The sequence below is a fragment of the Rhea americana genome, unplaced genomic scaffold, assembly GCF_003343005.1.
Source record: "Rhea americana isolate MKP2758 unplaced genomic scaffold, rheAme1 scaffold_191, whole genome shotgun sequence".
Lineage (NCBI taxonomy): Eukaryota > Metazoa > Chordata > Aves > Rheiformes > Rheidae > Rhea > Rhea americana.
Window position 1 is genome coordinate 51,524 of NW_028186050.1, and position 18,286 is coordinate 69,809.

At 35.5% G+C, this 18,286-nt stretch overlaps 1 protein-coding gene across 2 annotated transcripts in view; it reads right to left on the bottom strand.

Annotated features, from left to right (window-relative positions):
- Window positions 1-18,286, bottom strand: part of TANGO2 (transport and golgi organization 2 homolog) — a 41,522-nt gene that overhangs the window by 9,597 nt on the left and 13,639 nt on the right. For both annotated transcript variants that reach the window (XM_085302690.1, XM_085302691.1), the window contains exons 3-6: window positions 15,477-15,565; window positions 13,537-13,656; window positions 12,508-12,622; window positions 135-205 (exon numbers count right to left, since the gene is read on the bottom strand). In XM_085302690.1, the coding sequence (XP_085158816.1) occupies window positions 135-205; window positions 12,508-12,622; window positions 13,537-13,656; window positions 15,477-15,565 (395 nt within the window). The remainder of the gene's footprint in view (window positions 1-134; window positions 206-12,507; window positions 12,623-13,536; window positions 13,657-15,476; window positions 15,566-18,286) is intronic.

The window sequence follows — 18,286 nt, forward strand, 5'->3', positions numbered from 1 at the left end:
CTTTTAAAGAATAATGGAAAAAATTAGTGAAAATCATACATGTTTAAACAGCTAGAGAAATTCACCTCCATCCCAACATCTTTAAAGTAACAACATTGTAAAGCAATATTTAGACCTTTCTTAAGTAATCCTACCAGGATTTAGGAAAACAGGTTCCGGTTCTCCTTTGTTTCCATAGTAGCAAATCACATCTCCTTTGGTTGTACTGAAAAATACAAATAATTTCTCCTTGAAAATATCAGCTTTTATATTTGATTACATTCTRATTTCATGCAATCTTCAAACACCTCAGGATGTTTGCCCAACTGTTACTATGATTCCACAGTCCAGAGATTAACTGATGAGTTATATTGCTCTCCTCTCAAAATACAATTCTAGCTGTACCACTATCAAACAGTACTATTATTAAATATGTCACTAATAATATTCAACAGAAATCCAGAACTACTTCATGGAAAGCAGCCTAGCTCAGGGAAAAACCTGTATGCTTTAAATGAGTAGAGACTTACACTTCAGAAGTTCTACACTCTCCCCTCCAAAATATAAGAGGATAATCCACTATAGCAYGTAATGTTTTCCATTATCTCTTCTGAACTGCATCTCTATCACATTCTAAGGCTGGCCACTGTAGCCATGTTATTTAGCAGAAGTAAATTTTTAGGTCTACTCATTGAAGTGTAGTAGGACATGGAATGAGTCCCTTAATGACAGACATGCATCTTCAGGCTGTTTTCAATTAACTGTGACACAACATAATTGTATCTGTAAGCTAATTGTAGTTACTGGCTGTAGCTTTCTCTCATGCATGCACAGTTTAGCAGGAGGGATCTGAGAAAAATGTTCCAGACAGGAATTCAGAGACAGCTTCCAACATTGCAAATGGTAGCTCTTGCTTGGAAGAGATGAGATCAGCATATCTGCATAACATGCAGGCTTCTCCCTCAACAAGAGCAAATTTTTAAATAACCTTCCAGACATTAGCAACAAATCAACTGATAAGAAAATCAAGCAAGTCARTAAGACTTGGTGTCTTGTGGGAAACAAATGAAAAATCATGAATTGCCATTAGATGGCTCACTCTGCTGACACATAGTAGCAAGTCCTCAAACTGCTATCAGTTTATTTGCTAGGACACAGCCATGAGATCATATCATTCTGCATTTCACTCTAGTGACATACCTATTTACAGTGGAAAAAAAGCACTTTAATCACTCAACACTTTTACTTTAGTCCAGCTTTTAATTTATTGTCTATGTAAGTCCCAACCTGCAGTTCGAGACAGTAAAGTCTCTAAAATTAAAAGAAAACACCACAAACTCGCAGCTGAAGTTGAATTCGCATTGAGCAGTATTGAACACAATAAAGAAGTCATTTCCAGTTCCTTATTTTTTTCCTATGGGATAAGACATATCTGTGATTTGATGCAGATAAGAATATATAGAATGCAATTTAATTAATGATGTGCTGGAAGTTAAATTGCTGTGCTTAAATTAGCATCTGCTACCTCTGTTAGCATCTGATCCTAAATAACAAGCAAGATAGTTCTTGATTTAGCTGATTATATTTTTCTCAAGGAGGCATTCTGAAAAACATTCTACAGTTTCTTTCTCAAGACAGTCAAATGAAATAGGAAATTCTAACTCAACCATTATAAGACATAAAAGGCAAGAGGAAGAACACAAAAGAAGCGGGGGCAGGCAAGAAAGTTAGAAAGTCTGCCTCTCCTCTTTTGTGCCCTTCTCCTCCTCCTTGCAAACCCATGAGGCATTTTTGGTGCCTTACAGAAATATCCAAGTTGTTCAGCACATTTAGAAAACAGTCATTATAGCAGGTGTGATTTGCATATTGTTGTTACTTCTTTGTTAAGTATTATTTAAAAAGCTCTCAGTTGTCTAATTTCCTCTTTCCCCCTGTGTATGCATATAGACACACACAGTTAAAGGAAATGTATCATATTCCCTCACTTCGTGAACTGTCCTCTAGTGGTTTAAAGACATTTACTTTCCTTATTTTATTTATATATATATATATATATATATATATGTATGTATATCTCAAGGTCCTTGTTCAAATCTACCTTATGCCAATCTCAAGACTCTACTGACCACTCCAGTTCTCCAGACAACTGCACACATCAGAATCACAACTAACACTTCCAGCTTCAACAAGACACAACTGACCACTCCTTTCCTATTACAATACTAATTATACTTATTTCCTGCACAGAGTGTCACTGAAGATTTTTACTATTTTCTACTATAGTTCTTATATGAACGCATTATTTGTGATATGTGCTAAATTTAAAGTTTCACTTGAATCTTTAATACTTTTACTACTTACTTATTTTAAAAAGATTAGGAAATATTTTGAATAGTTTCAAATCAAATTCCCCAGAAGTTATACACTGTCAGGATGGTGTGAGGAAAAAAAATCCCAAACAAAGTCAAGCAGTACATGAATAAGGGATGTTGTTTTGGTACAGAAGGCCTCATATGATACACTAAACTATGTAAGTCCTTGTGAATCTCTGTGCCACTACAACTTCTATTACTACACTATCCAAATTAGTGAGGTTTTAATGATAATTTCCTGGAAAAGAAAAAAGCCTCAGTACCAACAAAATCCTCAATTAAAAAGTTAATGCCTCTGAGGCTAGGCTTTTCTATAAATAATTTCTCCTATTTGTATGGATAAGAAACATTTAATCTTTAAATAAGGGAAATGATACTAGAGCTTTTCTGAGCTTGCAAATTAACCAACAGTCCTGCTTCCAGACAAAGGAAAAGGATTAAATTTTGAAAATATTTCTTACTTAAAAAAAGAAATCTGGCCCAAGCACTGGGGTCATATGATCATCTACAAACAAATTTACTCTAGTTCTTTTCTCCTTCAACCTTTTCAAAGAAATTCTGACAGTGAACTGTAAGGCATACATCATCTGTGTTGACTTGTTCAATTCAAATTATGACAAGTTCAGTAAAAACATTTATATTCAGTGAAAAAAAACATGTTTATGAAAAGGTCAGGTTCCCCTCCCCCCTTCTGGAATATTTGCTTTAGAAATATCTAAATAGTATATAATGAAAGAAGCTGGAAGAAAGCAGAAAACTGAAATATATGATCAGACCAATAATTTTCTCCTGATTTTCGTAAGATGCACATTTTTGCTCTACTACCATATACCAAGTTGTATGTGCAATTCTGTTGAATCTGTTAAATGTTAAGAGCTGGTGGGGTTTTTTGATCGAAGTTTTTATTTTTTAAAAATTACTTTTAAATATACTATGGGGCAAAACATGGTATTTTTCCAACGAATACGAGTACATACTGCTGAAAGCTAGAGGTGGGAGAACAAATCCTATGAGCAATGAAATTCCATTTTATTCCTTCAGAATGTTTCATGTACAAAAGTTCTTAAATCAAAATTAAACAGAAAATTGGTGTACAATTTGTTCCTGTGGAGTTAAATACAGCAATCAAAATACCAGCTGTTTTCTCTAGACATTTTTTTTGGTTGAATGAGCATAAGTATTAGAAATAAACTACTGGAGGGGTTGGGAAAATATCTAGACAAAGTCACCCACTATGCTGTTTCAGTCAACTTTTTTGGCAGCATGTTTGGCTGCAGAAACACTCACATAAGAGAATAAGATGAGTAGAAGTTGTATTTCCTGGATCTATTTTTATAAACATGCCACAAAGTGAGAAATCTTTATTTTCCCATTACTAGTTCCTTCAGTTAAGTTATTGAGATATTTTGCATTTAAACTAGACAGACACTGATACATACTTTAATAGTATTTGAAATATGCTCCCATGCATTCATCCCTTGACTGGATTCTGTCAGTGTTATTCTTTTTGGTTTTGTTTGTTTTTAAGCAGACAGAAGAAACTTTAAAAAAATTCAGAGAAGCCAGTCCATACATTACTTGGCTGCAAACAGGAAGCTATATATCTGAGACATCAGGGATCTTATTTAACAAAACAGCAAATAGTTCAAAGCATCAACAGATCTTGGATGCAGAGCAGATGTTTGAGTTTGGTTATTTCAAAGYTAACACCTTTGAAAAAAGGTATCATTAATCATCTTCCTTGAAGCATRTTATGGCCTTCACAGTTTTTACAAACAGTATGTAAGTCAAAACAACTGTCCGTATTTATATAAAGTCTACACCCAAGCTGAAAGTTATACGTTTATTGCAATCTGAAGAACTATCCCAGTTCCTAAAGTATTCATTGAATAATCTCAAGTTTTCCTAAGTAAAATCCCTTCTAAATATATGGTAGAACAATCAGTGTTGATCTGTAACCCTTGCCTATAAATAGCCTATTTTAATTTCTCACATTGAAACACTTGGATAGTATCTAGCACAGGTCTCAAGACAGGTAGACAGCAATCAGACTCCTGCTTTAGAGCTAAATTCTATGGAGTCACTATTAACTAAGACTTTGAATGAAATACAAGGCAAGAAGTGTTTTACATATACTTAATCCAGAAGTAGAATAAGCAAAGGCTATGCCCAAATTTCTTTCAACTACTCATCCTCACAYGTACAGGACTTGTTTTCTTACATCCTAAGAAAGCTCTCAACAGTGCTTCCTTCCTCATTGCTTGGACCCTGTTCAGGCTGCTGCAGCATGCATGCTCACAGCTGAGTGACTGATCGTATTACATCTTCTCAGCATTCTTTATATTTTTTTTTGTGGCCAGTTAATAGCTTGCATGAAATGATACCAATCTGTATGATGTGTGTCCATTTAATACTGTCAGACACCTTCCTACAAACCTGATTTTGAAGGATACATTTACAGTTTGCACATATTAGTACTAATGTTACAAAGAATCCCTTGGCAGCTAAAATAAGAGCGCATTGGGCTGAGTTGTCATTAACAGACCAGCCTGATGTTCTTGGACCCAGTTACACGCTAAGACACTAGAAGTCATATGCTCACAATAGAGTATGCTAACACAACACATTTTCAGTGGCGTAGAAAAAGTGATGTGCAGATACAGTATTTTACATTACCTCAAGTTGCTGAATTAGCATGTTTCATGGAAAAATCTTTTATATTGTATCTCAAAAAGCAAAAAGTAGTACTTTGAAAAGTCACCTATCCATAAAAACTAGTTAATACAATATAACCAAAGAATAAGCAGAGGAGAACTAAACCGCAAGTAAAAATAGAAAGGCCAAGTTGCACAATAGCACATAACAGATGTGTGTTACCATCACAATACTCAACTATATTCTGACCATGCAAACAGAAGTTTGTTATGGCCAATGCTGCCATTAAGGTGAGCAGTTTGCTGCAGTAATTACTTGTCAGTCACTGCACAAACTGGCTTGTTGGTGCTAACAGAAAGTGTGTGTTTTGGGTTTTTTTTTTGTTTTTTTGCTTTTAAATCTGTTTGCATTATTAGGAGAAAAACAAAAACCAGGGTTAACAGAAAACAAAGCACAATATTACTTCAATGTTCCTGAATCCTACAATCTATTCAATAAGACCTGTATAAGTGGAAGGAAAGTTTTCTGCAGAAAGCAGTTCAATTACTTTAAAATATAAATGGTGTTAAAGTTTACATAAATATTAAAAAAAACTTTCCATCTATAGAAGTTATCCAGACAAAGAATATTGATTTAAGAGCTTCTTTTTTGACAGACACAAGAACAAAATAAATGGATTGCTACACACATTCCACTATTCATTGTGATGCTTTGTCTCTGAAGTATTTAAATATGTAGGCTTAGAAACAATTCCTGCAAAGTAGTGGGACTGATTAAACTTGAGAGCAGTATATACATAACACAAGATCAGTAAAACCTAAGTGTTCAAAAAGCCAAGAATTACTTGGATCATTAAAAGTTCCTTGAAGATCTTAAAAAAATAGCAGTAGCAATTACTAACATACTGCAAACATGTATTAAAAAAAGTAAAATCATTAAGGTCATTGTTTTTCCATTTAAGACACCAGCATTTCAAAAAGTTACTTTATTGGTGAATTTGATGCTCTCTTCAGATTGCTAAACCTCTAACTGCTTTAAGAAGAGCTACCAAGAGAAGAGTTCAGAGTAGTACACTCCCTCTTTCTCTAAAAATCTACTTTGAGACCTCCGTGATGAGAAGAATTGCCCAAACAAGCCCTTGAAGGCAACTATAAGGTAAGCCTTGTCATAAAGGAGAACTCATGCTGAATAAGAAGTCACTGCTGACTTCCTTTTCAATGGCTTTTTAATGTGAAAGAATATTATCTACCACCTGTTCTGAGAATCTTGTGACTGAGAAATTCACTAATAAGATCCCCTGGAGTTAACAAAAAGATGAGGAATACTTACAAACCACAGGGTCACTAATTCAGGACATCTGCRTCTTATTGTTTCTACACTCCACATTCTCCTAGATGTGCATTTTCTGTTACACATCCCTCCCCATTAGAAAGCTGCTGTTGTCTTACAAAGGGAACTGTTTTGTCAGAAAGACTGAAACCTTCCAAGAGTCCAAAATTGAGTCCAGTGCACGGTTACTCCTTCTATTATCATTTGGCTCTGTATTTCTTTTCTACTGTTTACAGCTACTCAGTACTGAACACCACCAGGGCAGAAGCCAAGATGAAAAGTCACTTTAAACTTGATTCCACAACAACATCAAAATGCTGGCCTGGACTTGGATTTCTTCCCCTTCCTGCTTCACAAATACAGATATAARTTTTGCTGGAGAATTGATAAAGGCATGATTAAAATGATGACAACAACAGGACCCAGCAGACATTAAGTCTCAGCTGTAGTTGACAGTAGAAAAAAATTGAATCCACCCACAGATTATCTCCTTAGATATGTAATTCCCCCTCAATACCTAAGCAACAGTTACTATTCTAGACAGCATAAATCGCAGTAATATGTTTCACAGCAACATTAAGCAAGAGTTCAAAATTATTTTAACATGGATGAAATTAAACAATGTCCACATGCACCCTTGCCTTGCTTCAACTTCAAGGCAGGTCCTATCACAGTCAACAAAAATAACCAGAATAAGAAAGGGAAAAGTAGCAAAGTAATGTAGCTCTGAAGGGTCTGGTTATCACTGCTTTGGGCACTGAGCTGTAATCTTCTAACAGGGTAGATATACTACAGATATATACAAATATATATGTAGATATACTACAATATAAGAATTTTAGGTTGCTTTACAGATAATCTGTGCACATGCATTTTTTTGCAAACAAAAAAAGATCAAGTTGGCAGCTTGAAATGCTGAAGAGCAGTTTCAACGGAGCTACGTGATTCACAGATTAATTTGCTTCTCTGCATTGTTCATGAGTTAATCAGAAAACTTTGTTCTAAAGCTTAAAAAGAAACCCACAAAGCCCAAGCATTTCTGTACATATACCCCGTACCACCAAATAAAACGGCAAAAAATACTGCTAGATATTCACAGGATATCACATCTGCTTTAAAACATTATTCAGTGATTTGGTCAGTTTTGAAATATGTTTCTTTGGTTTTGCACAAATATTTTGAGCCAGGCAAAGGCTGATACTACAGGGAAGAAATAGAATAAAAAACAGGGCAGTTTTTCAGAGTTTTTCTTCATTCTCTCAATATTGAACTGGTTCATAAGACTCACAAACAAATGAGCATCTAAGTGCAAACACTTCAAAGGCAGTAGTACAGAATGCATTAGAGGACTGGACCATTTTCAGAGTGACAAGAGGTAGGACAGATGTGCCCTGCAGAAGGTGGTATTAGGATAGACAATAGATGAAAAGAAGTGTAAGCGAGCTTACCAGTCATGACAGCTTATCCTCCTGCATTCTTTCCTAAGCAGCTGTCTAGCCATATCTCGCTTTTCCCTGGAAAGGCTTCTAAATCTAATCTCAGGAGAGTAATCAAATCCTCCCGTCTTGATAATCACACCGAACAAGTCAGCTGATGTTCCTGAACCCTCATTCACTGTTCAGGTGTTTTAATCTTGAGGTTCTGCACCATCAACAGTCCAGTTAACTTTTGCCTCCCAAGCCATCTCTTCTACATTCTTTTGGAATCTATACTTTCTCAGAGACACAGATATTTGAAGTTCCTTCAATTTGCTTTGTTGTCCTTACCTCAGCAGTGATGCTGCTACCTAACCAACTGTAGATTTCAATTAAAAAATTTTCCCACCTTCTAACCGCATTATTTTGGCAGATCTGCTGTTTTAACTGGAATTCAACAGGACCATCCATCCACTCCACAAACAGTGATTTTACTGCAGACTAACAATATGGGCTCCAGTGTCAGAGACTCTAAATTCATGGGATAGTGACAAGAGGCTGTCATGTCAGTTTGCCCTTCAGGGCAGTCTGAAATACACACTTGGCAATACAAAACTTGATTGAGATGCTGTCACAACCTCAATGCAAGTTTGAGATAACCATGAAAATCTGTGCAACTGCAATAACCAAATTTGTTGGACAAAAAAGCAAGTTTCCCCAGAACAGAAATAATGTCCTGATCATCAGCAAAAGCAGTTCACAAATACTTCAGATATTACTACAGCAGCAGAAATAACCACTCTGAATCTTAAGCAGACATTTCCTAAGAAACCAGTCCAGCCTGGATAACCTTGTTCTTCAGTCAAACCTATCAATAGTCAGAACCACAGAAATATCATACTATTAGAGGCTAATTCTGCATTTACTCAAGTCTCTAAACAGACTGTATGCCATACGCGACACATTCAGCATAAATGTACATTTAGCATAATAGGATTAGTATTCAATACTCCTATACTTAAGCAGGTACACCAAAAAGATGAACTGAAGAGATTAGAAAATTAAGAAACAAGTTTCTCTGTTCTATTCAGTCATTAAAAAACAAAAGTGATTCAAGTGTATAAAGTTGACAACACATGGTACCACAGAGCAAATGTATCACAGTGTCAAAGAACATGCATGTTCTTTGAGATAGAAGGGATACAACACTGAAGAAATAATCATCCAGATTCTACAATCATTAAGGTGGTTTCCAGATTCCTTTCTCACATCATTGCACCTGTATCATCTAGCATGCTGTCATCATAATACAGAGAAGAAAAAATAAAACCAAAAATGATTGCAATAGCATAGAATAATGTCGAAATCTATTATAATGYTATTATGCTAACATTATGACTATACACATCTAAATTAGAACAAAAATTCTTAGTTGCTTACTTCTTGTTAAATCAGCAGCTTGAGTATCATGTTTGCTTGAAAGTGTAAGATTATTTCTTTTGTCATCTTTTGATTTACAGAGTCTCCTATTGTTTGAAAGCTCTCCAGGCAGCAATACAGAGCAGTAAGAAAAGTCAAACTCCACTAAGCACAGTATAATTAACTAACAGAAAAATTTTGGGGAAGTCTCCTGGTGGGATAATGAATTTTGTCAAGTACAGAATACAAATAACAGAAGGAGAGCAACTCTGAAATTGCTGGATCTGCCTCTGGATTAACTTCTGGAAACATAACCTATACATTATTCCTAAGCAGACAAAAGCAAATAAATGCACTCCTGTTATCTTCATAGGCAGCACGAGTCTGCCTTTACACGTTCATACCTAGAACTTGGAATAAAAGTTCTATTTAATTTACAACTTTTTATTTTAGAACTTTGTCTAAAACAATTTGTTGCAGGCAAAGGAGACAAACAACTGACAATGAGCATGAACAACCTGCACACCAGATTTCCATCTAATACAGAAAGTGAAAGATGCAAACAGAAGGTCACAGTTAGTAAAAAAAATAACTTCTAGCACACTATCACTAAAACCAGTAAATGTTATCGTGTTCTGCTCTAAGTGTATGTGGTTTCCTAGAAGCACACAGAAAAGATAAATGGGAGAAGAGAACTGAACTGTTGATGGTGCAAGGTCTCAAAATTACACTTCTGCAGGTTTGCCAAAGCTGTAATGTGCTCTTTGCTTATTAAACTGCTTACGATCATGAATTATGCAAGTAACAATTGTTACATAGCCTGGAAGTGCCTTAGCCATGCATCTCCACTCTTCTGAATCAGGCATAATGCAAAGAAAATGAGCATACTTGTGCATATATATATGCATGTATATCAGAGAAAGTTGTGCCAACCAGATTGACTGTAATCAAATATGTAAGGTCCTTCAGCTACTGAAACTTAATGAAGTTAATGTGTTTGCAACATGTTGATTTTTTCATGTTTCAGCAAAAATTAGTGATGCAGTCATTTGGACAGGACCACCTTAAAAGCTTTCAGTTGTTCTCACCCTGCCACAGCATGCCACCACTCAGGCACAAAAGGAATAGGAGACACTTGCTTGTGCACCCCACAAAGACACAGCAGTTTTAATTTCTAGGCACCATATAGGTGTGCTTTTGAGGGTCAGAGCTTTCCATGCAATAGCTCCTACTACTGTGAGGCAGCACAATATTAGACATCAGACTGCTTCAAGTCCATCAGACCTCTCCAAACTGTTAAACAACAGTGGGGTACCCTGAAGGAAGAAAAACTCTGTTAAAAAGTAGGATAAGAAGCTGGGATACAAAAGCTAAAGTCTCAAAAGTACAAATACAACTCTTTTTCTAAAGAGCTATAACTATTAAAGCACATTTTCCTAATGGATTTAGGATTAAACTCAAGATTCCCATTGTCTACAATTTTGTCTCACCAGGAAGTATCTATGAAATTCATTTGTAAAGTGGTATGTCTCCCACCATTAGTAAGTTACCTGCCATTGCAACACCTATTAATACAACTAGTTACTTCTTATCTTAGGTGATAAAAAGTTAATAAAACAATTACTACCACCAACTGGAGATTAGTAAAATTCCACAGACAAGAAATTTTATGTATTTTCCCCTACATAACACAAAATGGTTATGTTAAATGCACGTGAAACTTTAATCCAGTTTCCTTGAAACTATGATCCATTACATTTTCATACAGTGTCCCTCCCCTCCCAGCTTATTTTAAATGAATACACTCTCTTCCTGTTTGCTGTTTTTCATATCTCATATGCAAGTAGGCATAGTAAGCATTGAACACTTTACACACTGTCTGCCTATCTTTACCCTTGAAGGATACCTCTTAAGGAAAGAGTTTACACTATAATAGATTCAATTGCACAAAAACAAATGAAAAAAACCAGAATCCTTTAACAAGTACCAATTTATTAACTCAAAGCACTAACGCTATCTTTCTGGACATTCTTCCAAAGTATTTTTTGACATAAGAATTCTATGGAAATCACATGGAAATCACAGACTTGTTCCCTACATGTGATTAACTCCAACCTCCTTCATTGTTTTCACAGCACTGCAATAATTCAGAGACTTGCAGGGTCTAAGTTACCATCTAAGATGAAGACACATGAACTGTGTTTGGGTTCAGGCTTTCCTTTGATACAGTTGATTCCTGTAATGTGTTGTTTTCTATTCAATAGACATTCAGGCCATCACTTTGTCTGTTCTATTCTCATTCTCCATCTACCTGAGCTGTCCTTGTTCACCTGACTTGGCAACCACTGCAAAGAGCTTTTGACTTTTGTTCTCCATTGGCAAGTAACAACTCCAGTCAGAACCTGAGCTAAAAAGGAGGTGTAACTATTTCCTCATTTGTTTTCTCTTTTATCATGCTCTGTTTTTCCATATTGCCAGGACGTCTAGTATCTCACATACCATCTGTCAAATCTAAGCAGTTGCCTGAAAGGCAATAGCAGCTTTAACCATTTAGTCAGTCACAGCTTTYGATACTCATTACCAAATCATTACCTTTTTCACCACTTTTTTCCTCTCCCTAGTCTTCTCATTTAATTGATAGTTCAAGTATATTTTGCTGAGCTGATCAAGTTTGTACTTCCACACTTCAGTGATCACTAAAGTGATTTTCTTCTGTCTTCTTTTCCTGCTCCAGTGCTAGAACTGATCTCTCAAGTCACAGCTTGTCAGCCAAATCTTGAGGTTACAGTACATTAACTGTTGATAAATTCTGCATGGATGCACCATCTGGTCAAGAACAATTTTTTATATGATATTTTTCTTGGTCTTTTCTAGTGTAAGCTTTTTCCCCTTCAAACCTACAGCAGACATTACATTTTAAGCCAAATCTTCAGTCAACATCAACAATCTGACAGTTGAAAAATCTTAAAAATGAGGATAAAGAGGTTTATAATTAGACAAATGTGTCTACRTTTCTGAGTAAGATATGTAGCCAAGGTTTTGTCATCTTCAAAACAAGACAGTCTTCAGAGAAAAATAAAAAGATTGATTATGGCCTATTAGAAAAGCTGCAAAACGTTTTGGAGAAAGCAGTGATTAGAATAAGGTAACCGTAAGATGAAAAAACAATGTTATGTCTAGAGTAACAGCATGCCTTTATATGCCAATCAGCAAAAAAGAGCTCTAGCTTTAGTCTGTGATCAACTCGTATATTGTTAAACTTCCGTGCTTACAATTATATGCACTTCATCGCTATTTTTTTCCTTTAATATTTAAACTGTGATGTTTTGTAGACTTACTTCAAGTCAGCCGCTATTAAGTTAAATCCATTGTAAAGATGTCCTTCTACTGAAACTTTCTTCAAGTAAGAATAGCTGTCCAGATCTGAAGTCAAGAAGTTTGCTACAAGAGCACCTAAGAAAGAAGTACATAGAGCAACGTGGACATGTGAAATGACTATTCTGGTAGGCTTGCTGAAACAAAGTGATATACATAAGATTCCTGCTACCAATGGCATTAATATCAGTGAAAAATAACCTTTAAAAACTTAAGGTTTTGTATCAAGCTCAAATTAAGAACTCAATTTTTATTTTGAGAAAGAACTCTTAGTTAAGAGCTCAGTTGTACAGAAGTCATTTATTAACTATTCTTTACATGATGTGCACTTCCTCTCCTCCCACTTTGCCAAACTTCCTATTTTCCGTCTTGCTTCAGTTCCCTGATATGACCTAAAATGAAATACAAATGACATGGTCCATTTGTTTCTGTACAATATTGCGTTTGCCCACTACAATATATTCCCGCTACAGTCCCACAMGACAACTACAAACAAATCCATTTTTACTTTAAAAACAGACATGCTCTTTCAGAAGTGTTTTTCTTCTATTTCTGCTACTCTGATTCATCACTGTGTGAGAAGAGACTACTATCACCTTTTAGCCTAATCTTTAGTATGACCCAAGTTGCACCACTACCCTTCATTATTRTTTGAACAAGAACATAACACACTTAAAGTCTAGTGTAAACTAAGAAAAGTGAAGAAAATCAATTGAACCCTTGTCCAGTTTTGAGTGTTAAGAGACAGTTGATGCTGCATTTCTTGTCTGTGTATAACCAACTTAAAGTCTAGACACTATATCTTGTTTTACTTTTCCTTGTTTGATTACAATGCCATTAGCCAAGTCAAGTAGACTTATCACTTAATACCATTTTGTGGCCCAATAGAATGGTTTTAAAGTGTATATTAATATTGTAACTGGCATTTTATTTCACTAAGACACCCAGACTTGTCTGCGTGCTTTCTTTTTCCCATTTCTAGTCCTTCATACCTCTTCCTTTTGCATCTTTGTCAATCTTTGGCTGCATATAGTTTGTTAGGGCTGCCATCTTGCCTTTTTTACTGATTCCTAACCATGTCCCACCTTCTTTTCCTTCTTCCATATCCAGCCCTAGTGGAACAAACAAGAGTTAGGTCATTTCATTCATTTAAAAAAAATCTTAAGTTTAAGTCACAGTTTCTTAATGAAGTCTTAAGTCTTGATGGGGCTGGATGAAATCAGTAGGTACAAAACTGTTGAACCTATTGACCCAGTAAGAAATTGACCCAATTCCACACTAGTTAATACCTTCAAAGATACTGCAATAACACATGAGAAAGAATGAGCAAATTACATTTAAAAATAAGATGTGCCAATATGCTAAGATATAAATAAACTTTAGGCAGGCTCAGAACATATATGTTAATCCAGACAAATACCTCAGAAAAACAATTTATTTGTAACTAATATTTCTGGATACAACAAGAACAACGTAAAGTGAATTAGACTCAAGACAAATCTTGGACTGAAGTAACAGTAATTTGCATTACTAAATCAAAAAACACTTCTATCAGAGCATAAGCTAAAAAAACACCACGTATTTGCAATGAGCTCATGTTAAGCACCAGGCATTTAATGGAAAAGGAGATGTGTTTCTACATAAATATGCATACTATTACAAACCTTTTAATTCTGCATTATAGTGTCGTAAGGCAGTTTTCACTAGAAGGCTAAGTCAAGGTTTTGGACCCTTATTCAGAAACTTTCTTCAGTATCCAAAATCTCAATATTAAGTTTAATCATGTCAGATCTTTAAAGAACACTTTTACTACTGTTGCCTACCTTAACTGTGGGGCACATGAAAGAAGATACATACAGCCACATTGGCCAACGTCCAATGGCTAACAGAACAATTCCTGTTTTGTAATATTGTTGTAAGAATAAAAAAAGTCAATGCTWAGTCAAGGAATAAATTTGATTTTTTTCTGAATTGCTTGAGTTAATGTTATCTCAAGAGAGTATACTGARGAGACTTTTCACAGATAAACTCCTGAACAAAGAATACACCAGTTTCTTGTGCCAGATTCAGTCAAAACAGACAAAGGCATTAAAGTTTAAGGCTTTTCAGATTTCAAGATAGTGGGGTTTGTTTTCTAACCCACTACATAACAGGGGAAACAGCATCCAGTCTGTCAGAAATCTGAAACATCAGCCAGGAGGAGGCTACAGTGCAGTAGAAGCAGCTTATCCTCACAGACCTCCCTGACAATAACAGTCTTTGCAAAGGCAGAATCTAGTATTTAAACAATGCTTTGTCTTCCACAGCTTCATTTTTGTCTCTGAGAAAAGGAAGTATTAGTTATACTTAAAAGCAAGCATATAAAGACAGATTCCATACTAAAGAGGACCAGACAATTGGGTGACTGTCAACTGAGCAACATGAAAGCAGAAAGCTAATAACCTGGCAGGTCAATAACTAAAGCCATTCTGTCACCTATAAATTACTAATTCACTTTCAGGAGGCTCAGCTTCACAATTTCAACTGACTCAAGTCAATGAGTGTGTAGAGTAACTAATTCTAAGAAAAATGTTTTGCTGCATCTAAAAAAATAATGAAACAACTGGCTGCGATGGAAAATTTAATTTCCATTGCACTGCTCAAACTCAAGTCAATTAAAAAACATAAAACTAAAAAAACATTCAAGTTCCTGGGTATCTACCTCCCCAGAACTAATGGTATCATATTGTTACCAAATAGCTTCAAGGATTAAGAAGTTAAAACAAAAATAACACAATAGCAACACAATTCATCTGTCAAATTTCATGAAATATTTTCCTCAGAAGTATGAGGGAACAGAATATTTTACAGCCTGTGTTTTTGCATTCCTAATGATTCCTTTATAAAGTATATGAAAGCTAGTCAAAACAACAGTTACAAAACAGCTGCATACCGCTAAGGATTTCATTGTTGCCATCCCAAAAATCTGCCGATTTGGATGGTCTGTGGTAAAATTCATCTCTATTAGCTGCTAGAATAAGCCTGCAGAATACAAAAAGAGAAAGATATTACATACAAGACAACACACCACAGTTGAGGCAGGAACAGAATCCAACTCTTGAAACGGCATTACCTCATTTTAAGAAGGAAACCATCCTTTCTTCTACCATCTAACCTTTATCACTCAGTGTAGAAACTAAATGATAGTTGATGATAATCATCTCTCTCAGTATGTTGAGCCATTCAGCATGTCTACCTTGTTGCATGAATGAGGCAGCTATTCTTTTCAAGGAACAGGATGCATACCAAGCAAGAGGATTGCATAGGCAATAGAGATTCTTCAGCATATAAAGTTACAGCTTATTTTAAGAAAAAATATATATATATATAATTTAAAGGTAACCTGTAGTTTATAGGTAACTTATCCGAAAAATCCAAAGCATCAGAACAATTTCTTACTAGGACATTATTTAGGACCACATAACCACAGCATCTTTGAATCATTAACTTGGATACCTAAAGCTCTATTTAGGCAGTTCAAAGATATGACCAATGTTTTTGGCTGTATGTACCCAGAAGAGACGAATTTGAGTCTGCCTCCAAGGTCTAGTCCCACTGACATTCATTTGATATAGGAAAAATAGCACACAAGCAAGCAGAGAAGTGAAGGGAAAAGRCAGTTTTATTTTGCACCAGCCAACAGGGATTTTTGTGAGGAAARTTTGCTGGGGGGAAGGGAAAGAAGGAAGGAGGGAGGGTAAAAAGGTGTTCTACAAGAGCAGTAGGAAGAAATATTTGAATCCTTAAGGAGATTGGTCAGTGCAGACAAACTGCAGGAAGCCCTGAAGGCCACACAATCAGAAAGTAGAAGGAAGTTTAAAATAATAATAGAAAATACACTACTGGATGAAATTAGTTATGTATGTTCTGTAATAAAGTTATGAGTTCACAAGCAGAGTGCTGACCTGTACAAAAATACAATCTTCATGTGCCATCTAAAATAATCACATTTTAGAAAACAGATTCTAAGAAACACCAAGAAAGATGTGACACATCTATGACAGCTATATAGAATTCTGCTACCTACACGTAATTCTCTCTACTTTGCACATTGGTAATTATCATAAATGACACCTGCAGACCAGAAAGACCAAATTCAATGTGGTGTTTAAGATGCAGCAGACACACAAGATTAATACTAAGAAGGCCAGTTCTTCCTCAAAAGTTTCAGCCTTGGTAACAAATGCAGACCATTCAAGCTCGGGAATAAGATCAGTTCAAGTCAGTCAGGCTGTGTATGCAAAACAAGTCTGATTTTAACAAGTCAGGACATCCTGATTGCTTCAGAGGCATCTAGAATAGTCTCAGTTAAACTTTTTGGGGTCTTTGAGGAAAAAAAAAAAAGTTTCCTCATTTGTTTCATCTAATAGAATTATTAAAACAAATTTGCTTTATGTACTCTTTTACAGAGCATAAGGATATCTTATTGATTGTATGCTATAGTCATTCCATATACCCTAGAAAGAAAAGGGAATCTAAGCTAGGCTGACTGCACTTCCATTTTTCAAATGGTAAGCTAACACTTATTTAAAAGCACTGGAAGATAGCATCAGCAACTCAATTTAATAACTTATTGCAACAAATAAATGCATGTTATCTATAAATAAAACTTAGAAGTGTTACTATGCTAAGAAACAAAAACATATTTGGCTGATCCAGGTAAAGAACAAAGGTAACTGCAAACATAGGTAAGTTTTGTACTGGAGATTCAGGGCAATAAGTGCCCAGTCAGTGGAAGGAGAGGTAAGATTTATAGTTTTCCTCACTAAGACACCAGCCTACTGGTTTTCACATCTTAGCAAAAGTCTATCTAAAGAACCCCTAAGGGTCACAGTAGAAAAGGCAGTAATTAAACTATAGAATAGACTTGCATACAGTCCAAGATTTCTGTGCTGAATCTAATCACTAGTACCTCAAGCARGTTTAGAGCATCAAAAAAAGAAAACCAAACAAAAGAAACAAGTCATTTGGAACAGATGATATTTTATTAATTACAGCTGTCAAGGAAGTTAAGGGTACTAAAAGACAGGGTCAGTGTGGAAGAGACAGCCATAGGCAAGTCCTTGAAGATGAAAGATAACATAGTAGACTGAACCTTAAATATTTGGATCCAATGAATTTGGTGTCTTTTTAAGTACAGTATTTCAAAGGACAGAGATACCAGATCCCTCAGTCATGGAGTAAGACAGGTACTAGATATCTGTGCAATGTTAGGGTTGCTTTTAAGAGTACTAAAAATGACAAGCCAATCTGCCATTTAAAAAGTCAGTTAATAAGCTTTATGAAAGCTTGGACACACAAAACTCCAGAACATCATTGTTGTCTTGTATATTTAAAGAGGGAGTAAGAGATAAAGCTACAATGTCACTGGTCAGAAATACATTAGTAACTCAGTAATTCCATTCTCCCAGTAAGTCTTACTGCTCAGAATCAGAGTTTTTATTGATTTCTGTCAAGACAACATACATTTACTGCTACATTAGCCATCATCATGAAGCAGGAAAAAAGTTCCACCTCCACAAGTCTGGCATGAAAAACAAGTTCAGAAGCAAAGTCATCAGTATTTAAAACTATGAGGCAAGTTGTTTTTAAACCTGAGTGTTTAGTGAAGTCAGCTAGCAATCCACAGGAGTCCACCTCTCCAGAGTTAATTCACTAAATGTTACGTAGTTATCAATATGAGGAATCCATTCCTATCAGACA